The 25,885-nt window shown below is 40.6% G+C and overlaps 1 protein-coding gene across 1 annotated transcript in view; it reads right to left on the bottom strand.

Moving 5' to 3' along the window:
• The window catches only part of stxbp6 (syntaxin binding protein 6 (amisyn)), a 57,300-nt gene extending 34,321 nt beyond the window's left edge, over positions 1 to 22,979 (bottom strand). The window contains exons 1-2 of the mRNA XM_083998623.1: positions 22,653 to 22,979; positions 13,644 to 13,864 (exon numbers count right to left, since the gene is read on the bottom strand). Coding sequence (XP_083854749.1) covers positions 13,644 to 13,797 — 154 coding nt within the window. The 5' untranslated portion in view covers positions 13,798 to 13,864; positions 22,653 to 22,979. The remainder of the gene's footprint in view (positions 1 to 13,643; positions 13,865 to 22,652) is intronic.
• Positions 22,980 to 25,885: the final 2,906 nt, after the last annotated feature.

Below are 25,885 nucleotides of genomic sequence, written 5' to 3'. Positions count from 1 at the left end.
CTTGGAAGGCAGAATTCCTCTTTGTTGTGTAGCTGTAGATAAATCCACTCCCCCTTTAAAGAGAGTGATAGAGTTAACTCCAGTTGCAGTGGCTCAGCAAATCCATGTGCCTCACTTCAAAATCAATACTACCAGCTTTAAAATGATGTAAGAATCCTCAAGCTCAGTGAGTATACCCGTGGAATCCGATACAGCTCTGAATTCATTACATTTGATGGTATCAACCAGCTTTATTAGAGAAGCCTTTCTTACTATACAGTACTTCTTTTAAATCTCCCTATAGTTCTCTCTTAGACAGCTGTAGTCTGACAGCCTACTGACCAGGGGCAGAAAACATTTCTGTAGAGTCTGGGGAGGCAAAAAAAACTGAATTGGCTTTATGCACAGCTCCACAACTTCCTGAAATAAGCCAGCAACTAATTAATCCAGGTGTGCCTGACCACTGTTGTGAGGTCAGACACACCTGGATTAATCAATTGGTCCAATAATGTAAGACAGGAAATAAACGAGCTGGCTTATTTCAGGAAGTTGTGGAGCTGTGCATAAAGCCAATTGGGTACATAAAAAGACTAAGGCCACAATGAATGGAGTTCCACAAAATAGTCCCCTCTGTCAACTGTCAAAAATCAGATCTATTAAACTGTGTTTCTTTTGTGACTTCAATAAGAATGAAATAGACAATTAGTATAAGTGAGCTGAGTAATTATCCATCATCTTCCTTCAGTACTGTATGAATAGTGTGTGATGATCATAATGTTGGTATAATCCATTCAAAATCTGTCTGCCTCAACATACTTGCACAGATGCATTCAATTTGCATTAATTCTGGTAAATTATCCCATTATACATTTGTTTTGCAGGATAAAGGAGCTTACATCTTTAATTTATCAGAGACTGGGAAAATATAGGAAGCAACTGAAATGTCAGGAAAGACCACTGAGAAGTCACATTGTCAGACAAGGGGTTTGTGTAAGATTCATGCTGCAGCATTATATGTAACACAGTATGCATTAAATGTCCAATAATGAAATGAAACAAGCGATAAACAAGAAATGAGACATGCCAGGGATAGGCTCCTTCAAAGTTTGAGGTATCACTCTTTCATGAATTAGGATAAATGTGATATGAATGACTAGACCTCAGGACTGACAGACAAACCCCTCAGTCTCTTTATGAATAAAACATGTATGATACTTAGCATTAAATGTGTACTTTTCCACATCATAATTATATGCTGTTTGCATAATTCTCTAACTTCAGGGCTGGTAGGAGAGTGCCAAACAAATATTTACAGTGAGCGCTGCAGGGCCTTCTCTGAAACCAAGCCTTATCGATAATTCTCAGTTCTCGCCACCATCACTTAGAAGCAGTTTACAAGCCAATTCCTCTCCCAGAGCAGTGGAGACAAGTTTCACAGCAGAAACCTGTGGTTTTAGAAAAGGCAATTATGTCAGTTTTATTTCCACTATTTCACACTTTCTTTGAGATTGCAGGGGGAAACTGGGGGCAACACGTTATAGCAGCAGCATCAACATCCACTCACAGGGTTTCCAGCAGGATATCATTAAGCAGACGTTGCAAGCCACCCTGAACCAGCTACATCTCATCTTGTGTTCATTTTAATTAGTAGATTAAAGTCCAATCAATGGACATACGAATTAACTCTTGACTACATTTGCTCTGCTTTTACTTATGAATGTTACATCCGCTTCTGCAATGAAATACAGTGGGGATCCTTGTACTTTAAGCACAAATAAAGTAATGTTAAATTAAGCCACATACAAAAAGCCTTTAATCTTCACTTGGCAATACTTAAATGCTAATGTGCCATGGATAAGCCATGTTCATTTATGTTCCCCAAAATCCTGAACTCAGCCAATATCTCTGCCAGAGGGAAGAGGACACAGCCACACTAATATCATGAAAAACACACACACCCTCGTGCACTAACTACCATAAAGTAAAGACACTCAAACAAAAGAAAATTGGACAGCTACAGAGAGGGAGGCTGATGAAGCAGAGTGTTTCTCCTTAAAAGTTTTCCAACCAGACAGATGAGTGCACAAGGTTAATGCATGGAGATTTCAGTCTTCTCTTTTGTGTGCATGTGTGTGTGTGAGCGTTTTGTCTGTGGTGCTGGCTCAGATACAACATGCTCTCAGCTTTATTAGCCCCATAATACAGCCTCACATGACAAGAGACATCTCAAAGATGATGATTTAAGAGAAGAGGAATACTGAATAAACTTTTTTTTAAAGAGAGAGAGCATGAAAAAGCATAGTGAAGTACAATACAGTACATCTTACTTTTGTCATGTTTCACCCTCACAGTCTCTTTTGATAAAGTTCAAGAGAGAGAGGGATAAGATGGTGGTGGTGAGCACTGAGACACATGGATGTGTTTAATTATGTGTGCAGACACGGACAAAGGAGAAGCTGACAGTTTATAAAGGACATGCATAAATTGATCAGCTCCCTTGGCCCTGGCAAATATTTTATTTATGCAGCACTTGAGGTATTAGACACCTTTCGGGCCATCAAAGGAATTATAAATCAAGGCAAGACCGACATCAGCATAAGGAGGCTGTTGAAGAAATGCCTCATAACCACGACAAAAACATGACTCTAGAGATACAATCTAGTATGAGGAGAAATGCTTAATAGAAAGAATACGTTCCCATTGTGGTGCACATAAATATTAAGACTTTTACTCAGGCCTTTGTTATGTTAACAACATATCATTTAAATTTTAAAGAGGGGGAATAAAGCAAAACAATTAGATACACTCACACACAATATGTCACACTCACACATTGTGGAATATAGTGCATCAACAAAAAGAAAATCATAATCATACTGCTTTATATTTCCTCGTTCATAGAAAGCCCATTAAAAACACTAATGTACAATAGACTAACAGTGATAGCTTTCCAACTTTCACTTTCCATTTGAAATCTTCCATCCTTCCAGTAAAGATTATCAGAGGTCAAGACCCTTGAGATCATTCCCTCCCTTCCTCACTTTTTTCTCTATCTATATAGATAGCTCTCTATCTCTCTGTCTCCTCTTTTCGCAGTCTACGTGGGTATACACTGTGCTGAATAGATCTCCTTTCCTTCTAGTCGCTATTTTCATGCGTCTCTGATCGTATCTGATAAACAGATAAGTTCTTCATGACAAGCAGAGGGAGTCTTGATTTACTGAGATGCAGCCAACGTGAAATGTGTCATCTGTCATCTTGTAACAATTTCCACAGAAAATTAATAAAATAAACATGAATGAGATCTAGTAAGGTTGACTTACTGACAGTTAAAGTGCACATCACAGTGAAGTACAAATTATACAATTGCAATTATAAACACATACAGTACGGTGGTAAAACTATACATAGCGTTCTAAAATATGCTGTCAGGCAGCAATTCAGCCATATGCTTCACACAGCTGGATACTTCTTGCAGATGTGCCAAACCTTGGCAGCCCAAACTGATAATAAATTCTACTGGATTCATAAAACCAGGATGATTGTGTAGTGTCGATATTCCAGCCAACAGACACTTCGGTAAGTCCCTGTTTGTTGAATTTTATCCAACAAAAAGTTGAATTGTTGAGCCGAGGTCAACACAATAAGATTTCAGTTTTTAACATTTTCAGATGCGTAGCTACTGTGAGTTATGATTTGCTACTGTTAATAACAGCATGTGTCTTTTCATCCATTTATGCAACTTTTTGTAATTTTAACTAAGGGAAGGGAAGAATCATTTTACCTAAATGATGAAGTTCATTGAGCTACTTTACCTTGTTTGAAACAAAACAAATAACCCAATCAAATTAACTAAAGTCACTGCAGCTAAACCGAGGCAGGTACACAAAGTACTGTGTTTGTGCCTTTTCTAAAAAAAAGAAAAAAGTCGAATAGCACTGGTTGGTGGGAAAAACTAAACTCCCCCTTTTTGTGTTTACATCAAGAGGTGCTGTAGTTTAAGAGACAAAATGTTCTCTCTGCAGTATGTTCAGAAATGTGTTTCAAACGCAGCTGACGTACTGTACACCTAACACAAACAACAAACTGAAGTGAAACAGAGCCAGTAAATGCATTGCCTCATTTGAGCATGTGGTCTAAATGTTTCTGCAAGATCATTCACCACAGCAGAGTCCAATATGCATAGTGACAAAATAAATGTGGCATGGCTGTAGATGTTTTCAGACCAAATACTGGAGGAAGCATGGTGCATTAGTTCATTCATATTCTATTTCATTCATACTCTAATCCTTACTGTAGACAGAAGCCATGAGATAAACAATAGCCCTGTTTGTTCAATCAATGCTAAAGAAAGAAGACAATACTAGTGCACAACAATTGTACAGGAAAGAAACTGTGTAAAAAAGATATGAATGTTAGATCAATGGGAAGCATTATCTGTCGGGGGACAATATCTTGCAAACATCATACAAGTTGACAGAAGAGAGTTGTTAGGAGTCCAAAACACTGACTTCACCGTTGTGATAGCAAAAGGTTTTTCTCCTACAAGAAGTCTACGAGAAATGAGAGAGGGCCAAGTGCAGCAAAGAGGATCCAGACTTTCAAGCCTGGAATTAACAGGCCAATGAAAATGTCTCAAGAGTGTTAAAGATATACGAGTGTTTTTTTCAGGCCAGGTCTAATGACGGAGAGAGCAACTGATTTCCTTAACATCCTTTTATTCCAACATCCCTGACCACATTAAATACATGTGACATTAATATGCATCAACACTGTACCAACTACATACTGTAGGTGGCAACTTTTTCCATTTATCTGGCAACCCCTCGACCTACAGTAAAGGGGAACTGTTGCTTCCAAATTACAGTGACCATCTGAGAAAAGTACCCTTGTAAAATCCCTGGAATTATGCAGCACTGGCAGAATAGTTAGTAATGATCAACCAATGTCAACACATTGCGAAATAAGAATGAGCTGCTGCTGAAATAAGTCTCGTTTTACAACTCAGACACAGCTCATAAAAATGTTTTTCTTGAATCATTTGTACTTTCAGTATCTTCAGAGACAATTTTAATACAGGGTAATGAAATGTATTGGATGGTCAATTGGATTGAGTAACTAAAGTTGGTTATTAAATGTTTAGTTGTGAGGGCTCTTAGTTTGACATGGACAAAGCACCAGATAATTATATGGCTGACTGACTTTTATAAGGCCAGGGCTCTGCGCTCTTTCATTACAGCTCTCTTCCTCTCCTCTTTTTCCGCTCATTTCACACCAACATAGATGAGACGAAGGATCCAAGGTACAAACTTTGTTTACCCAAAACAAAAGCTGCGAACACCATGAAGATGGCTTCCTTCAGGTACACAGGGAATTGTGTTCAAACTGTGTTCAAACTGTGTTTGCACTATTAGTGAGCTAATGCATATGGTCAGAGAGTACACAGCATCAAAAACATGTGTGGTGTGGTCCTCCTCTTGAATAATTACGTCCTCAGTGATCCCGAAGTGGCCGCATCACCTCATCGCCCTGGGCCCATTCCCTGTTTCTGTGTGCCATCAACTCTTCCATAACATTCAGAATGACAGTACACCCCAGCTAGGAGGCCAGAAACAAAACACCTGCACTCTAAACATTTCTGTCAAATCTAATAAGAATAGTTATGAAGTGTTCAGGTTACAAAGAAACATACCTTGTTCTGTGATTGTAATGGCCGACTAAAACTGTAAGGGGACCTCCAGGAGGGATTCAGCTCTAGCCAGATCACAGACTATCTGTTACAGTGAAAACTTTTTGTTTATCTGCCCTATAGATTAAACTGTCAAATATTCAAATCACTCCTCTTTTAATAAGTAATGACTAAAATACATCTCATCCCAGAGACTGTAGTACATACCCTTCCAAAGCAGAGGAATAATGCCGTTCGAAAAAACTTAAAAATGTAGTGATATAAAGGGTGGAACATCCATCACTACACCACAACAACTATAAACAACTATATACAAAATGAAATATATAAGCTACAAATCTCAGCTATCCACATATAATTCCCCAAAGTCAAATATATTTTCCGAGCAGGCAATGTGCAATGAAAGTATATCCCTAGTCAAGTGTTTTATCTCTTTTATTCTCATCTCCCATCTCCTGAGTGTCTCCAAGCAGGAGCCTGTAAACAGAAACCCCAGAGAGTCCTAAAGACAAAGTGAGACTGCACCAGCAGCAGCAGCCAAAGAGTGAATCAGAGTTATACAAGTTAGACAGAGCTGAACAGGTTTTCAAACCAACAACTGTGAACTACCACGCCAATCAACAAATCCCTGCTACAAAGCCGGTGCATATTCTCATTTGTCCAGGTCATAGTATTTCAAAGGAGGTTAAATCGAAAGCAACTGGACTTAGTTGTTTGTCTAGGAAGACGTTTCACCTCTCATCCAAGAGGCTTCAAGAGATGAAGCCTCTTGGATGAGAGGTGAAACGTCTTCCTAGACAAACAACTAAGTCCAGTTGCTTTCGATTTAACCTCCTTTGAAATCCCTGCTACAAAGTGAAAAAGCACCCTACTGTTTCTACTGGGAAATAAGACACAAACAAAAACCAAATCAGTGGCAGCTGAGCGACACACGGGATTATAGTTGATATGAGGATATCATGAAGCAAAATTGCAGGGAAGCCAAGTGCCATTTGGACGACAGGCAGGCAGACTGAGATGGACAGCAAAGGACAGAGGAGGAGCAGATGATAGACATTTTGGCTGTGGTTTAGGAACGTACTGTGAAGAGAGCTGTCAGAACTACTGGGGCATGTACTGATTTCCCAACTCACACATACACATATACTCAACCCGACATTCATTCTCTGCGGACTGGATGAAACACACTGGCCGATTCTACAGAGGGAGGCTTTTGTATGCACTGCACCACACACACACACACACACACACCTCAGTCCACCTGCAGAGCACCTGAGCCTTTCATCTACGCAGCCCCACCTGCTGTGAGCATGTGTGTGTGTGTGGGCGTTGTTTGAGTGAGCAAGTGAAAGAGACATCAGACACCATGGATACCTTATTATGCGATTTGCCTGCCAGCATGTCTTTTAAGCTATTTTGCTTCTTTCATAAATGTTTTTTTTTTCCCCCATTTTAAAATTGAATAACCTAAACAAGTGAAAACAAAATAATCAAAAACAATCTGACAAAGGAAACATACAATAGCTATAATGTGTTTGTACTCATGTTAAATTATTGATGAATCACATTTGATCCCACAAATACAGACCAGAAACAACTCAAGGAAATGTTCTCTTTCCTATTGTTTTAAAACAAGAAATTAAAAAAACATGGCAAATCAGGCCTAAAAACAATTGTTGCATTTCAGCTGTTCAATACTCTAAGTAAAAACATTGAAACATTTTTGCACTTCATTTTACTGACATTTTATTTACTTTTTCATCGCCAATAAACTGCCATCTAGGAATCAGTCGGATTAAACCACAGATCATTTTACTGGAAATCTCAACCCTGGGTTTGTTCTCAACCAGCAACAATTTGGAAAATATATTTAGTATTTGTGTGGATGATCAAGTTCAATGATAAACTAATGAGAGTTTTTGGTGTCTGTTAACACTCTTTCCAGCTCATTATTCAAGGATCCATCGCTTTAATCTTTCACTTTGCCATGTGCCCTTCATTTCAGTTACCTTTTGCCCTCTTAATTTTCCTCACCAAGCTAAAGTCACTCATGCACTGAAGTCATTCGCAGGACTTTTAAGGACCCTCATCTTAGCCAAGAGGAGATTTAAGGCAAAAGGATGAGGGGGAGGCTGACATGATAAGAGCAGGCAAGAGTGAAGACAGTTCATGTTTTAGAGAGTAGTCTGGCACAGAAATGAGCTGAGCTGCTGCAAGAACCTAATTAGTCTACGTAGATAAAGACTTCCATACTACACTGATACAGAGGGATTTGGTATGGATGGCACGCACATGTGGGTCCACGCACGTACACACACACATACCTTAACAAGAAATGGGGGTATTAATGCTGTGCTGATGTGTCTAGTGGTGGGTGAGTGGGCTGTGCGTCTGTACTCTAAAAACTGGGGGGTCAGCATCAGTCACTGCTTCTGCACTGGCCCTGTGAGAAATCTACAGAAGGCAACATTCTTCACAACAGACCACCCACACACCCACGCCTGGCTCAAGCTCGTTAGCAAACATTTGTCCAGACTCCCTGAGATGTTTAAAAAATTGTCATCAGTCAGATGCAGCGTAAAAGTCAAATTAAAAAAGAAACGTATAGGGTCCAACAGTGTGGACTGAACTTTCTATAAAACAAACCACACAAATTAAAACAGTTCATCTCAGAGCATGCTGAATTATAAAATTATTTACTGTGGTATTTAAAGGAACAATATTTATCTCCACTACCATCAACGTGAATGACTATAGATTTTTCTTGAGAACTACAATAGTCAAGGGTTTGTTTTGTCGCAATTTAGTGGTTGAAGAAAATATCAATTGATAAACTAAAGCAAATGTTAAAGTAAAACATTTTATAATAATAATAATTCTGAACTGATCTTCACAATAGCTGACACTTATGACAGGACACACACTGTCAAGGTAACTGTGGAATATCTGTTCTGGTGAGGCTTAGAGAAAACCCCTGATAATGGCCTTTGTTGGATTTCTTTGACAGATCATAAAAGATCTTTGTTCATTTGACAAAGAGGACTTATTGTTAGTCATGGGTGCCTGACAGTAATGTATACAGCTGCCATAAGTTAATGATACTCTAATTAAAACCTTTATCACATGATTTAATATATAATTTCTGCTTTGTGTTGTTCAAATTTCAATGGATGAGTGATGGAAAACACAATGCTGGGAAGTAAGTTCAAGCATAAAAAAACAAAAATCAAATCTATACAACCATAAGAAGAGTTTCATGGCATACTACTGTATATCATACATGTAAGACACAGCCAACACAAACTAAACACCAACCCACAAAATAGCATGCCTGCATAAAAACGTGGTGCATGAATATGCTCATAAACATGGGTACAGACTTGCTTCCCACATGGAAATTCACATATTAGCATAAAACATCAGTGCAGTCAAACACACAGAGCATATGTTGGTGACAGATAAATGGGAGTAGGGCGCTCAATCGAGTAAGGTTAGCTAGTTCGGAACAAAAGGATGGCATTTCCTCGGATGCCGCTTAAGCCTTTCCCCAAAGCTGCCAACCTGTAGTGGTTGCACACACAACACAAGCAGCACAGATGTAAACAACAAGTACAAAAGTAGGTGATGAAAACCAAGAGAACAAAAATTGCTCAGAGGAAAAATGCGGTGGCAAAGGAATGCAAATATGTTTTCCTCTCAGATCAGTAAAAATGAAAAGAAAACTATGTAGACGACGAGGCTACCTCAGTGAACCTTCACTGTGTCTTATCTAGCTCAACTGGCCTCAGATCTCTCCAGCCAAACATTCTGTGGGCGGTCCGGTGTTTGAGCCCTGAGGTCCAGCCATAAAGGCACCACAAGAGGCCCCTGTGATCAAAGAGAAATCTCACTAACCAACTTGGTCCATGTTGATCCTGTGGATTTGCTCCAACACACTCCTATAACATCATGATGCCTGATGATGTTGGGAAAATGTAGCCATACATTTAACCTGATGGTGATGTAGAGCTCATAATTCTCACAAACAAGGCTTGATAATGAAACTGAGCTGAGACGTTATTTGGTAATAACTTATTAAACGTATTAAATGACACTGAGTGGCTAGAAAAAGAGGAATGATATGGTCCATCTTTACTATGTAATACAGAAACATGACATTTAAAAGGAATCACAACCATTGGTTTAGCTAAACTTTGCGTTTGTGTCACATTTACCACATCATGATATTAATTGTCTGAGTTGTGTTCTCACCACAATCAAACTTGGAAGCAGAGACAACACCCAGACTGAATCCATCAAATAGTGATCGATAACTGTAGAGCGTGGATAAAGTGGATCCTGCACCAAACAGCATAAGAACCTTAATCAAACTCCCAAAATGTCAAGTAGCCAACAAGTTTTTTGCCAACTCTCAGATACTAAAGGTTTAGACCTTGTGGACAAGAAGCTTCCTCTAGTGGAAATCAGTTTATTGCAGCAGGTTGTGCTGACACTCAAGTTTAAGAATAGGATTGTTCTGCTTTGCTGACATATGACTGGGGTCCAAGATTTCATCCTGAAGCCAAACAACAGTCGAAGCGCTCTTGTTTTCCTGGAGCCACATGTAATTCTGAGACAAAAAACACTGCTCTCCAAGTGGCAGCTGTCCAGGCATTTCGTTCCACTGAGAGATTCAGCCCCTCTACCTAAGACAAATAGTCATATTCTCAACAAAACAGCCAATTCGAAGGCTCAGGCTCACCCACACTGAAAGACACTGTACACTGACTGCTGTGGTTAGAAGGTCAATTGCATAACATCCATATTACATGCCTATGAAAGCGGAGATAAATTCCAAATGGATATGAAAGTGGACATATTACAGTAGGACTAAGTGTGCATATACTGGTTACTTTTACTTTGTTGGTAACTGTTTATTTAAAATGTAATTATTTTGTTTGTTTGTCTGTCTTTCCCCAGGAAGAATAGTCGTCACCATTGTGACAGCTAATGGGGATCCATTTAACAATACACAATAAACATTAGCCATTACTTTTTAATGTCTAATGAGGGGATTTTAAGTGATATTAGTTCAACATATCTTATTATATCTCTTTCTTTCACTCAGATCTCCCAGTATAACAGCATATGATCCTGGAATTAGAGCAGCAGTGATAGCCTGGTGCTTTGTCCTAGCGCCCTGCTCAGCTTGAGAGTGAAGAGCCTGAAGCTGTCTCAATATTACAGCTAGGCCTCCTTTAGCCATGACATGCCACAGATTACATAACTCTGCCACTGTATGGCCCTGAGGCCTCAACTATCTGCTACTGTAGCCATGAGACTGTCAGCGACCCCCTACCCCCACCGTTATATACATACACAGTGCTTTCACATAGTTACACACATGGTGAACACTCAAAGTCACACACACACCAGCCTTGTGTCTTCAATGTGCTGGGAGCCGGGTGCAGGCTGGTTTCACACTCATGATTTGGCTATACAGTGCACACACAGGAACACACACAGAAAACTTGGAACAATGCTTGGCTGGTTTAAAGAAATGCCACATGACTATGTGAATTACTCGACAGTGCTTGCCTCCACTACTGTGCTCCCTCATGTGATACAAGGCAGCAGCTTGGTCAGGAGATTGTTTATATGGAGCAGTCAGAAAAAAACCCTAATAAAAAGCTATGGCCACAGATAAACTTGGGCAATTGCTGGTAATGGTAGTTGTGGCCACAGACTATGAAGTTTCTTGATTTGTTTTAGGGCATTATGCAGCGTGCATTCACACGTACAGAATATGTTCAAAGGATAATGAGATACAAAATGTTCCTCTTTTAAATAAGGATCAACACTAAATCAACAAAAGGCTTTTCAGCACTAGGATGAAACAGCTTGATGTTTCTGTTCATAATAAGCAAAGGTGGCAGTAAATGAATGGCAGTTTAAAAAAAAGAAAAAGATAGCTCGACTCCCACTTTCATCTCTTGTAGACAAAAACAGAAAACACACCTATTCAGTTGGATTACATAAAAAGTAAACAAAGTAAGAATGCAACCCACTGTCCCTTTAGTCACACAGTTCAACATTAGGTTTCTATATCCTCACAGGAAGGTTGGAGTCATTGACTGTAGCCAACTTATCTTGCTCCAGTCACTTGGGGTATAAATCCTCCACCGATACCAACTTTGAGGCAGTTTAAATTGGATACCACTTGACATGTCACCAGGGATTTAGGACTAACCCTGTCTCAGTCAGTCAGTATGTCTCTCTGTCCAGGTTACACTAAGATAAAATGTGCAGTTAGCATTTCAATGTAAAAGAATCGGTGGCCATCCCACTAAGACAATCAGAGGTGAAATGTGTGTTTACTTAACAAAGAATAGTATTAATCACTAATCCTAAATAATAACTATAAATAAACCCCCAGCCTCTAGGTGTCCCAATTACCTTTAATTTCAATTGATCATTTGAATAATTTATCGGGCAAGCACATCAATAACACAGAGCTGGTGTGGAAGATGAGCTGTCCTGCTGAAGGACACATCAGCATGGGGGTCATAAACACAGGCTCTCTATGCTCACACACTGCAAATGGAAAACACCCAAATCACCATGCCTCTCTGCAGTCTCAAGGGTGCCCTTGGCTGTTTTTGACATGTAATGATGTGAAAAATACCATTCTTTGCAACTATGTGTATTCCTATTCAAGGTAATGACGGGAAACACTCAAGCTGACACAAAGATTACCCATGTCAAGTCAAGGCTACAAAAACAAAAGAAAAACAAAGCAAACAAATACAAATGATGTAGGACTGAAAGGTTAGAAAAAGTTTCTCAGCCACATTTGGGATTCAGTCCAACAGCTTTCTACTCAAGACTAATCTATCCATATTATGTCAGACTTTCTCTATAATCATAATTAAAAATTTTCAAGCAAGGTATATCAGATAATTTATGCATTTAAATGATGTAACACCGACTAAGCAGTTAATACATTTAGTGACTTTAATAGATTTTGGAGCAACAGGGCTCAAAACGTGGCACAGGGGCTGCTGGTGGGGAATGTGATAAGACCGTCATTACAGCAGATGAAAATCAAGCAATACTCCCATTTTGACATGAAAGAAGAAATTACTTATTAACCATTTGGAAAACACTTTCTCTTTCACATTCACAGAAACCTGTAGTTAATCTGTGACGTGTGCTAACGATTGACTTTTATATGGTCATACCCAAGAGTGTAAACATAGAGGCTCAAAGGGAGGGACTGCAACTACTGAAAGGCAACAGTGAATCTAAATCCTACACACAGAGAGCTCTGCTGGTCTTTGTGTTGTGCCAATATACTCTAAATTCCTCCAAGTCACAATTAAGTTACTTTGAACCTTTTGTGATGTGATCAGATACTGCCAAAGCAGAATTTAATACACATTAAAATAGTAGGATTAAGGAGTGCCATTGATCTTCATAAGCAGTTCTGCTGGCACAGAAATTTATAGGCTCTAGCTAGTCTCCTTGTGAATAATATGCATGGCTAATTCAATTAGCAAGCAATATCTCAGCTAATGTTCAAATATAGGGGGAAAAAACAAAATAATTTAAACCTCAATTCCTGGTGAAACAATTATTCAATTTCAAGGCAAATCTAATCTATTTAAAAAAGGATTGACCTAAAGCCCAGCAGCAAATTGATTTAGTGTGTCATTCTATTGGCAGAGGAAATGTAAACATGCTCATCAGTGTGAACATTAGCAGGAGAATTAAGGGAGACATGGTGAATGTTGGGTCGCAACAGTATAGCGTATGCATAGAAGAGGAGAGGAGAGAAGAGAAGAGAAGAGAAGAGAAGAGAAGAGAAGAGAAGAGAAGAGAAGAGAAGAGAAGAGAAGAGAAGAGAAGAGAAGAGAAGAGAAGAGAAGAGAAGAGAACAGAAGAGAAGAGAAGAGAAGAGAAGAGAAGAGAAGAGAAGAGACAGTAGTTCTCTTACCTGAGAGGCAGATGAAGGTCATGTAGTCTCCCTGACCACCAGTGGCCAGGAAAGGGATCTTCTTCTTGGTCCTCCGCTTCACCTGCACAGCAGCAAGCATCTTCTCATCGTGGGGTATGAACACCTCCTTGTTGATAGCTGACTTGGCACTCATCTTTGAAGTAGGCAGGAGTGAACAGGTGGCAAAGAGTCAAAGTGGAAAGGATGAGATCCAGTCTTCCCTGATAAGCAGAAGGGAGAAAGGAAAACAGCCAATTACATTAAGCACAAACAATGGACCAGGTTAACTGGTCGGTGACAGCATTTCACCACAGCCACTCTGCCCCAGAAAGGGAACAACTACACTTGAGCTAAGTGAGAAAGTCTGTTTTTTGATCAGTCAGATCAATCTTTGTGTTGAGGTTGAGAATGAGGCTAAAATGTGTTCAGTCATGAGCAGAAGAAATGAGTCTGTTAATAGCATACAGCTGATATGTGTTTTCTGTTTTCTCAGCCCTAGTTGAAACACAAAGCAAATGTAGACTGGTATACTCTCCATTGCCGACAGTGTATAGCACATTAAAGTAATGACAGAGGGAGTAAAGGGTTCCAAAATGGAGAATGGTTGCATCTCTCTGTATTGCAGCCAGTCTCCACGCTCCATCTCTTTAAATGTGTTGCCAATGTTCTGCTTGGAAGCACTGCCACTTGCAGAAACTAAATGACTTCAGCTGACGATGTTAAGAGTATTGGTAAGTCTCACTGATACAGAGCAGCAATCATGTTTCTATTATCACAGCCAACATCTACTGGTAAATTTATCTCTGGGTGACTGGGAATATACTATGAGACACACAGCTGTATGTCTGTCGGTGTCGGGGGGGAAACTGTCCTTAGTTGGCCCAGTTGTGCTTAACTACAGCATGCAGCCATGAAGAAGTGGGTTAATTAGGTCCAAATGCTCTCACAAGAACTGTGGAGCTTAATCATTTTTTCAGCCACACACATTTACTAGAGAAGCACAGGCAAGGCACTGCTAACCACATACCACACAGGCCACCCCGATGAGCCAATCTGTCTCCCTCAACCACTGGATCAATTACTCTACTACGGGGCAAAGCAAGCCAGACTGCAAAACAAAGGCTTCATCAAACAGGCCGGCTAATAAACAACAGACTACTTCAAAACAATAAACCATTTCTAAATGAATGCTCAGCAGCAGGGAGAACCAAATACAGTCAAAATTCATTGACTGGTTAATATAAAAGCAAGATTTGCAGGAGCACAAAGTTTACATGAGGAGTGAGAAGTGTGTAAGCCAACATCTCCACCCCCCAAACGCAGTGGCTGAAAGGCTGCCATTGTTGACTTGTGGTCATTGTTAGAGTAGGATTACGTCAAGCTAGAAGGAACACATCAACAGCAGGCTCTCATAAAACCTTTGGAAACAATACCAGCGCAGCAACATAATGCAATCTAATAAATAGTCCTGCAGTAAGTGGCACTTCCATGAGGCTATTACTGTTCATATTTCGAGTTGAGTGTCTGAGCTGAGCTGTGGTAATTTCTACAAGAGAATTTAGTGGTGGTTTCATATTGAATGGCATTACTTGTAAAGACAATGTGTGTAATACAGAGGGCTGACTCAGGGAGCTGAATCATCAGCTTTCTTTTTTCTTTTCTTTTTTTTAAAGAAAAAAAAAGACTCCTCGGCTTTCTGATGCAGTCACCTACAAAACTTTCATATCAGAGGTCTTAGGTAGAATATATTGTGCCAACCATTATGATGACAGTCCAGTGCACCATTGGTACAATTCTATGAGTCATATTCAAGGGTATGGGCCTCCAATGTTTTTATTGTTGAATATGTGTGACTTATTCCAGTAAGATAAGTGGAATGTAGAAATTTGAATTATAAAAGTGACAAAACGTGTGTTTTGTGTGAGCCACATTCTCATTATAAAAAGATACTCAGCGAATTACAGGGATTTATAAGTAGTAGTAATCATTTTAGTTGAAGTAATTCTACATTCTACATAAATCCAGTTGCCCCTCAAGGACAATAAAGATTTCAATTCAATTAATTTACAAACCTTTTGTTTTGTTGTACACTTGTTTCTGTACAAGGCCATAAGCAGCATTATATGCTGCCTTTCAATCAATCTCCCGTCCTCTCTGCTCTTTCAGCAATGTAAGACTTCAGAGTAAACAAAAACCCAGGCCAAGATTTTGTGGAGAGTAATTAGAAATGCTAATAACTATCCATTTCTTTGGAATTCAAGAGACGCCCAACATCTCACCACTTCAGCTAGGAAATAATACCTAAACTTTCAAATGAAAATATGCCATTGATCACAGGCACAAAGTTGTTTTCCACCATGTCAAAAGCAGGGAATCTCTTTCAATGGCAGCCTTTTAAGTCAGCCAGACACGGTGTAAATACTGTGCAAAACTCTGCTTTGAGTTTTGCGTCAAAGACAGACTGAGCTCTAAAGACTGTAAGACCTAAACCGTGCCAGTCCAACCACAAAAAGCACAAACAGTCCAACACTCCAAAAAGTTGCACACAGGCCTTTTACAGTATTCTGAGGTTATTCATACTGTTATGACTGTCTTATCCTTTTATATTTGGATCTGGATCACACAAATAATAAAAATAATAACCAGAAAATCTAAATTAACTGTAGTCGAGTTACTGGTCTTGTTGCCCTCTATAGGAGCAAATCAGCCCAGCGGAGTTCCTCTCTGTGGAAGCCCTAATCCATAGGATCTCTCCCTCTTTCCACCATCCTCCAGCTGAGACGGAAGGCTGCCCACATCTCCCTGCAAGCTGTCACCAGGCAAAGGGGAGCGCAGATCTCCCCCTCAGGTGGCCCACTGAAGCATGACGGGAAGGAGGGATAAGGGGATGGACGCGGGGATGGGGGATGTGAGAAGCACACAAGAAGGAGGAAGACGAGGAGGAGGCAGACAGGAGCTTCAAGGCAATGAAATGTAGCCAGCTACAGTGTGTAGCTTATACTGTAGCTTGACTTGGAGCTGTCTTCTGCAGTGCTCACAGCGCAGGGCTGAGTTGTAGCACTGGTGGGATCTGCTGTGGCAGTGAAAACGACGTACATATATTTTACAGCTCCTTATCACCCCATTTCCAAGTAGAGCCCCACTCCAAAACACTTCATTAACTGTGGCCGTGTACTGCCAAGCAGTAGCGCACGAGTAGCACTGTTGCTGCTCGCTCCCTCGTTTCCGTCTTGTGTGCTCATGTGAGGTCTGTTCGCTCAGTCAATGCTCACAGCTCTCCTGGGACCTCATTGGAGTGAGGTCTTTGAGTCAGCTGCACAGCCACTTCTTGACACGGGCCTGCTCTCCATCCTGTGCTCACAGGTCCATGAGAACCAGGCACAGAAGCAGAGGCAGCAGGGTCCTCTGCTGCTGCTACTGCTGCTGAGGCTGTGGTGAAGTCCAAAAGCCAGGTGGAGGATACGGGTTGTAACCACAATCAATTCAGTGTGGGTTTTTTTATTCCCGTTGGAGACTCAAAGTGAAACCAATAGTTGGCACAATCTAAAAAATCCAGCAAGAATGAATGATTAAGTATATTTACTCTGCTCAGTCAGTAGTGACTGAAACTAGGAGGAGAGTGACACGCTGGTTGTGTGTGTGTGCGTCCACTTTGTCTGGACTTTGGAGCAATTAGTTCTGAACCATGACAGTGAGAGCACCTTTGGAGACTGTGGACATCCTCACCATTTCACCACTGTAGGGAGTCTCAGGTTAAGTTAAGGGCACGGGTAAGACACAAACATGTACTGTAGGTGCGCGTATCCACCAGAAAAATGTGATAAGCATGAGAAAACACATTTTTGCCTTATCTTTACTTGTTAACGAACGGCTGATTGGGAATAACAACTTATCCTTAAAGGAGAAGTGCGTTTTTTTTTACAACCTGGACCTTATTTCTGCCATAAAATACGTTTGTTTACTCATCCATATAACTTTGGTGTCTTTAGGAGTCTTAATGATATTTGGAACCATTCAAGAGCCGCGTATATCCATATAGTGGGAATGATCAGGGCATCAAGAATGCAGCCTCTAAATAATGCTTTATCTGCCGTGAAACTCGTTCTGTTATCGTCAACCGGGGTCTGTAGGAATCTGACAAATATTCAGCCATGTTGCACAAAACTAGCAGTAGCAAATTCCAGGTACTGTAAACAAGCCGACTGTCGCAGAGTGAATGAGCCGTGCTGCAGCTGCGCGTGGCACTCAGAGATGACACCATCCAGTTCAGAGGTTATAGTAGAAGTAGATCAATCTACAGACCCCGGATGACAGTAACAGGCAACTCTGGACTCAAAGGGGAATAGCACTAGCAAAACGAGTTTTGCGGCTGATAATGCGTTTACAATGCCAATCTCGGTGCCCCGATCACTCCCACTATACTGTCTGGATATACGCTGCTCTCGAATGGATCTAAATATTGTCTGACAGCTTCAACATAACCTTTGTATATTTACACTCCTCTGATAAAACTGGATATGGGAAAGCTGTGAAATCGTCTTTGTGTACTGTATATAACCTGGCACTAATAAGAACAGTAGTGTCTTAGCTAGGGGACAACAGAAAGGTTGGACTGCTTTTACAGTAGCACAGTGCCATTTAGTACAATATTTTCATAGAAACATTTACAGCACAGTGTCTTTCCAAAGACCAATATGCAGTATTTGAGAGACAGAGACAATGGTTAAAAAAACAAAAAAACATCAGTAAACATATACAGTAAGTGCACTGCTCTAGTGTGTTTACAAGCATTTTTGCTTGTGGGTAAGACAGCAACACTGAAACAAATTACAGCCCATCCACCAGCAGTAGACAACAGGCGTGCAAGAAATATGTTAAGAGATATTACTTGCAGGGTGAAGACAAAACCTTAACTCAATGATATAAACTATATGATCTACAAAAACTTCACTACAAAATTCAGAACACAATGATATCTAGCAAGATAACCAACTCAAACTGATATTATAATCCTCCTCTTTAAACCATTCATCCTCTGTATCTATTCCTCCCACACACATTTTACCCAGTTCAGTAACTTTCAAAGACAAAATTTCATTCCAAACTGCACTCTGAAAGATGTATGAAAGAAATAAAACACTTCACCTCATCTGCTGCCTCTCAGGCGCATCTTTCATGTTGACTCATGGCTCTGTACACGGCCTTGATTTTACAGAAAACCCTCCCACGGTGCACACATCTTTCACGATTACATCTTTCGAGAGTGATGTCACACAACAGTGACACTGAGCGAGCAATATCCAACATCGCTACGTGCGCAGCTGGCGAATGTTACCTCTCTTAAAAGAATTAAGAGATTACAGCGTCTACCCTGCTGTTTTTGTGCTGGTGGTGTCAGCCTGTGATGTGTAAAAAATCGAATCCTAAATTGGTGCAAAACAAAACTCTGCCTCGACATGCGCAGTGAAAGCCTTTCCATCACAGGCAACTTACAAGCATCATGTTTGTTGATAAAGTGCCAGTAATACCGAGAATTATTATGTCGTACAACTGCACAGTCCAGTTCATGCTGAGGGGGAAAGTCTCTCTGGTATTTCATCAGTGAAAGACAGCCCATACTAGCAGTATTTCTACTGTGTACTACTCCAATACTTCACTAAGGGAATCAGAGTGCTTCCTCTCACTGATAGCTTTACTTTAGGGCTGTGTTGTGAAATACTGAGTTAGGGAATTTTTCTCAGAAATAACCTTGAAGAAAGTGCACAACAGAACAGATAATTTCAACTACAAAGTAAAACAAGCCAAGGTCAGGACAGCTTATTCAAGACTCAGACTTCAGACCTGATTTGACTGTCCAAGTTTTTAGATGTAGGACCAAATCCCTCCCACAGAACCAACTCAATATGCATGCCAGTTAGCAAAGCTCATTAACACTGTTTTTTTTTTCCAGCTCAGCCATCCAAGATTCTTAAATATGCTTGACTTGGTCAAATGTGCTCTGCTTTTGCAGTACAGAATAAAGTTGGGTTTGAAAACAAAGAAACCGGGCCCACGGAGTGAAAACTACAACACTTAACAATATCACCATCGGGATTCCACAAGCTTCCCCAACAGAAAACAACAAATGTGCTGCAACTCAGCCACTGCTCCAATTCAGTATCTTGCACTCTGTTTTCTTTGACACTTGGATGCCGCAGGTTCTGAGCTGCTCTCTCTCTTCAGAGTTCATTTTAGCAGACTCAGGTGAAAGACTGCTAAAAGATATTTTCTTTGTTTTGTGTTTTTGGGGAGTGGGGTATCTAGATTTTGCACATCCAAATCTAAACTGTATTCTGTTCACATGACAATGACGGAGAGACAAGAGATTACAAGAGGGAAGGTCGTCTAATTGAGCAGTAGAGAGATTCTCACACACACCATGAAGTGTGTGTGGTCAGCATAGCGATCATGAAGGGGGGACCTATGTTAGTGTATAATTGGCTACTGAATGGCACTAATACTGTAATTTGTTCCTTTATTCTTGAGGGAGTGCTCCAGCAGATTGTGTGAATGCTCTCAGAGAGAGAGAGAGAGCTCAAAAGCATTTTTCATCCTAGAGATGTTTCCTATAATTTAATAGTTCTTTGCTCATCCTGTCTCACCCTTTGTCTCTTTTTACTGTGCGTTGTCTTATTCTTTTCAATATGTAAGGCAATCAGTGTACATTGTGTCGGCCAAACAATATAGACAATAACATATAGCCTATGTTTTGTCTCATGACTGTCTATTCATGTTATTATGACATAATAAATGAAAACTACACATGAATAACTCTCCATCAAAGCAGCAGGTTTAATCCAACCTTACACTGCTCTGTCAAAAAAGCTAGGAGATGGTAGAACCCCTTCATTTTCCTGGGTGACTCAGCTACTAGTGGAGGTTATATACTGCCAGGGAGGCATGGGCTAACCACTAATCAATGAATGACATGCTAGGCCCCCAAATGAGCTTAGTATTTATAGCCCAGCACCTTACAGTGATAAAACATTTGGGAAGGACTGAACAGTGGTTGGCAAACAGCAGAAAAGCAAACGTAGAGCACTCACCAACAGATGTCCTCAGCACTACTGCAGGGATCATTACCACAGTGACTCAATAATAGGCTGGGGCAATGGCTACACAAAATCAACACATACTCCGAGGAGACAGACAAAAACATAAGCAGCCTAACTTTACACTACAACTTCTCCATTGTTAAAGTATTGCAAAATAGATAAATTACTTATATTATAAGCACAGAGCTAGTCATCAATGCAATGCAAGGGTGGCAACCACAGCCACAGAGGTTCCCCATTCTGTCTTTTTGTAAAAAAAAAAAAAAAAAATAGAAATAAAAAAAAACACTGATGAGCAGGTTTTTGTTCCTCTTTTTATTTCACAAACCACTAGGGAAACAAGGCTCTATAGTATGTCTCCTTTAATGGATATCGGTTCTCTCTGGCAACAGAACACGCAAAGGACACACAGAGAGGGAGCCAGCTCAACCGTTTACATTATACTGTAATTGGACACTGAAGTATGAGGAAAGGTATAAACTCACCTATTATGGTGAGCCACAGCAAATGAACTCCTAGGAAGAAGCAATATATTATCGCAAGTGGGTTAGATAACAGCACTGGGAGCCACAAGGGCAGGATTAGGAGCCCCAGCGCTAATCTGAGGCAAACGGGCTTCCAGGTCACAACCTGTCTAAATGATACACTGGTGGAGACAGGTGGTAATTGCTCATCGGGGACATAGGCATTTGAATACAACAGTTTTTTCCCCCTCACATGTGTTTTTTGGATAGACATATAAAAATAAATAAATACATAAATAAAGTGAAGACTCCATATTTGCATCTTGGTCATGTTTTCAAACAACCTTAAAACATTTCATGCTCTTTCATAGACAATATTTTAACTCCATAGGCTCATAACATCCGTTTTAAGAAGCCTTTGAATCAATGTGTCAAAAACGCATCTTAAACAGGATGAAACAGGGCTGTTTCCAAAAATATCAAGAGGAGCCCCAGGTTGCACCTGAGGGTGTTTTAATGGTTGTTTAGTTTGCTTATGTGCACCAAATTTTCAAATCATGCATAGGACTGCTAAATGTTTTTGTCAGAAATGCAGCCAATGACAGTCCAAATGCTTCCCTGAGCATTTATGATTCAATAATAATCAGATATATTGATTATTTCTATGGGAGGAAACACCAGTACCAAGGAGGATAATCTTCAAAGCCTTACTCCATGTGGTTCATTAGCACCAGCAGAATCCAACAAATAGCCTACTATTTGATATTGTCTTGTAGGTTGATGACATTGATGATAAGCCTACAGAAGTGCAGCCTAATAACTATACCCAGCTTTTCAAGTTGGACAACAGCCAATAAATTCCTTAAAATGTTTGCACTTCCAAGTTATACTGTACAGAGGGGGAGGAGGAGATCCCGAATAAATATTGGACGAGTAAAGACGCGACACCAGGATGTAACCGAGACCACAGCAGCCTCACTTCATAGGAGACAGCTCCACAAACAGGGGAGGCGCGGTTCACTCCCATGAACGCCTTACAGCAAACGAATAAAAGATAGTAGCTACGTTTGGTGTAGAAAATGCATTTTAAATATTCCAATTTAGTCAAAGTAAAAGGTAAAACCGCTTCATCACCAGGTTTGCTCCAGACAGGCTCAAAGAAACACTCACAAAACAACGCTTAGTTCGTATAATCAGAGATGAAGTTAACAGTCACTTATCAAGTATTTTCCAGCACCTGCACAGACAGTTAATTACGACTACGTGCGCACACTTGTTCGGATTTAATGTAAAAAGGCAACCAGTTGAAGCAACACAGTAACTCTCCCTTCGTCGGTATAAACGCCTATAAAATGTGAATTAAACTTTTTTCCCCACACAGAAAACTACAAACACACGCATTAAAATAACTAAAACAGGAGTGCACCTCCACGTTAACTCACGCTACTCACCGATGTGTTTCAGCTTTGCTTTTTCCACGTGTGGAGCACAAATTCCTGGGTTGCTTTCTCCAGCTTCTTCTGTCACAGTTCACCCACTTGTTTCAGGAGCACCCCCTGCCTCACTGTGCGCCGCCGTGTGCTCGGTAGCATTTCGTGTTTAACATCGCGTCGACTCCACTTCCACGACAGTTTTAGTTAGTGCTGGCGTCTGAACCGCGGAGGGAGAGTTTGTTTTGTTGCCTGCTGCTGTTTCTGCGGAGAGACTGACTGTCTGTTTGTGGCTGAGTCTGCGCGCGCGTGTATGTGTGTGCGTGTGGCTGGGAAATCAGTAGCAGGTTCCCAGACCCACGAGCCCGCCCGCCAATCACGTACAGAGTCACACGACCACGTAACACGCTGCTTCACATCTGCATGTTTTGGGAGTTTCTATGAACAGAAACTAAGAAGAAAGTAGCCTATCACGGCTGACCATTGTACACAGAAGTTTAAGATAAAGGTTCATGAGTCATATAAAGGAATAAAACAATAGCTACTATGACAATGTGTAAATAGAAACCTGTTTAAGACTAAACTCGAGTCTCCTAGTAGCCTAGAGTAGTAGTGACCTTTAGTCCTTATGATAATGCAAAGCTCAGTGGTTTTTATTACAGTATTACATAGCTCTCACTGATTATAGTGGACTAGGTCTTCCATAAAGTGACTGACTGAAGTGGATAAAGCAGAAGTAAGCGGAATGTTTGTGTTAATGTTATAGTCTTAAATAGTTATATCTTCCGACAGCAATCACTTAGTGTTTGGTTCGAAGCACGGGTCTGTCAGTCACTCTGCTCTGCTGTAAGCCGAGGAGAAAACTTTCCTTGTATCCTACAACCTTTATCCAATAAGGAGAGAGAACGGCATAAAGGGGCAGTCATCTCCGTGTGTGCAGCCAAGGGATGCGCGTGAATGTGGTGACGTAGGGACGAGGGCGGGGACTGCTAACTCCATCTGCTGACAGGAAGTTAGTCAAAATGACCGGATCGCTTATTTCTGCTTTAACATTGATAATAAAAGTTGCAACTCATTTTAGTTAGGCTACTTGTTTAGCTATCCATTATAATAGTGACATATTTATGAGTAGGTTAGAAGTGACAATGTTGGCACATGTAATAATCTGTGGCATTTATCACCCTGTGTCTAGGCCTATGACTTGAATCTAAAAAAAAAAAAGATTACAGTAGGGTAGGGTTTCCATGAAATTTCTGAATGACTGAATTACTGTAACTGTAACTAGGTCATTCCCTAAGGTCGCCATTAGAAAGTTGCACAACAGCTCAGAATTGCGTGTTCGGACAGGCCTACGCTACCTGATCATTTTCCAATAGCTCACTGATAGAAGTGTGGGATGTGTCAACACTCAATTCCTGCACCAGCAGCTGCTGACCGCCATCTTTTCTTTCTAAGGAACATGCCAGCAGAAATCTGTTGCCTGGGAATTCACACATGGAGAAGCAGTGGAGGCGTCAGTGTGTGTGTGTGTGATTTTGTCAATCTAATGTTTTGCTTGGCTGACTGTGAGTCATCCAAATTCCCTATAGAGCTTTAATTCCTGATAGATTTGGCTTCCTTTATAAGCCCTGTCTTCATTTTTGAACAGACTTGGACACTGCCGCCTCATGCGAAATGGTTCAAGTTTTGCTTCTGTTTTTTGCCTCTGGGTCCTTGCAGCTGATCACTGACACGTTGCCGAGGGAGAGGATGAGCATTTAAGTCATCGTTATTGGTCATGATAGGCAGATGACCAGTTGAAATGGAGCAGATGTCCTCGGGTGAATTGAGAAAACCACAGTATTAAATAATGCATGATAAAGAAGATACAAATCCACTTGTGGCTGATAAACAGCTGTCTTGTAATGAGATATGAATGTTTCTAATTTATTCAGCTTTCAAGCATTTTTGCGTTATATAGCAATCTGCTTAAACACTTTATTACTCATAAGGTGTCACTGTATAAACAGAGGACCAGCTGCATTAATAGCGTCATTCAGTTTGTTTACCATCGCAGTGACAACAGTTAAAGCTCCTAGACAAAGAAAGTTGAACTTGGCAGTTGGCACACCAATAATCAAATATGAATGTTCCTTATTTCTCCAGCGCTTGAAGCTTCCTCAGGATCATATTACCGTTTGTCTGGGTTTGTGATTCCTCGGTACAGCAAGCTGCTCAACCATCTGGTGGAGCATGTGGAAATAGTTCATATCAAGAATTTAGAATTGAAAATGTTTGCTGAGCCTTCGGAGACATCTTTTTAATGCTTACCTTCAGACAGTCCAATTTGATTTACACAGGCCTGTCCTGTTGAGTGTAAATTTGGATCTGAAGGGAAATGTTTTCCTACTATGGCTGTGGGGCCAGAGGGAGACAGCAGTGAGACAGCGCTGGATACAGTGCTAGACTCTGGAGAGCGAGCTGTACCTCTGTGCTCCCCCACATGAGCAAACGCTTTCACAGTAATGAGTCACTTTTTCCAGGTGGATGGGGAAAAGAAACTGTGGTCGAAGAGAGGGAGAAAAATCAACCACATGTAGCTACACGTCACACACACACACACAAGCATAGAGGGTTAAAAGGGCATTAGCTGTTTCCTGTTGGAGAGTTTGGGATTTCAGGCAGTGGGGTCTCAAGGGAAAAACTTGGTCTGATGAAAGAGGCAAAACACAGAACCATGTCCAGGTTCTATGGCACCATCCGTTTCAATAACAGTCTGCAGAATGACCTTCAAATTATGCTGAAAGCCCGACACTGCTTGTTGCTTGCTCCAGTTCTGAGGTTGGGTTTTGGATTCATGACACGCCACAGAGACTCAAACATCCTGCAGGTTTTTTGCTCATGTGGCTCAAAGTTTCCGAGATGTGTTGCAGGAATGGAATCTTTGTGGAGGGGGAAAGTAACCAATCACAGCTACTCTTGTGAATTTGTTTGGATATTTTACACAATTGCTGACATGGACTCACTTTTTACAAAGCAATATTGATGACTGCCAAACTTTTTTTAATTCTTTTTTTTTTAACAGAATGGTTAGAGCAGTTTTGAACTGTTAGTGAGTTATTCATTTAATTTTACATGAGCAATTTTCAGGAGCAGCTGTTCTCCCCTGACCTGAGCGCAGTTTATCCACTTAAACTAATCTTCCTACTATTCCCCCATGATTTTCTATTAAGTAGCTTTAAAGTATTTTATTCATGGTTCATCACTCATACATT

This window comes from Trachurus trachurus (genome assembly GCF_905171665.1).
Source record: "Trachurus trachurus genome assembly, chromosome: 22".
NCBI lineage: Eukaryota > Metazoa > Chordata > Actinopteri > Carangiformes > Carangidae > Trachurus > Trachurus trachurus.
This window is presented reverse-complemented; position numbering and strand designations above follow the sequence as displayed.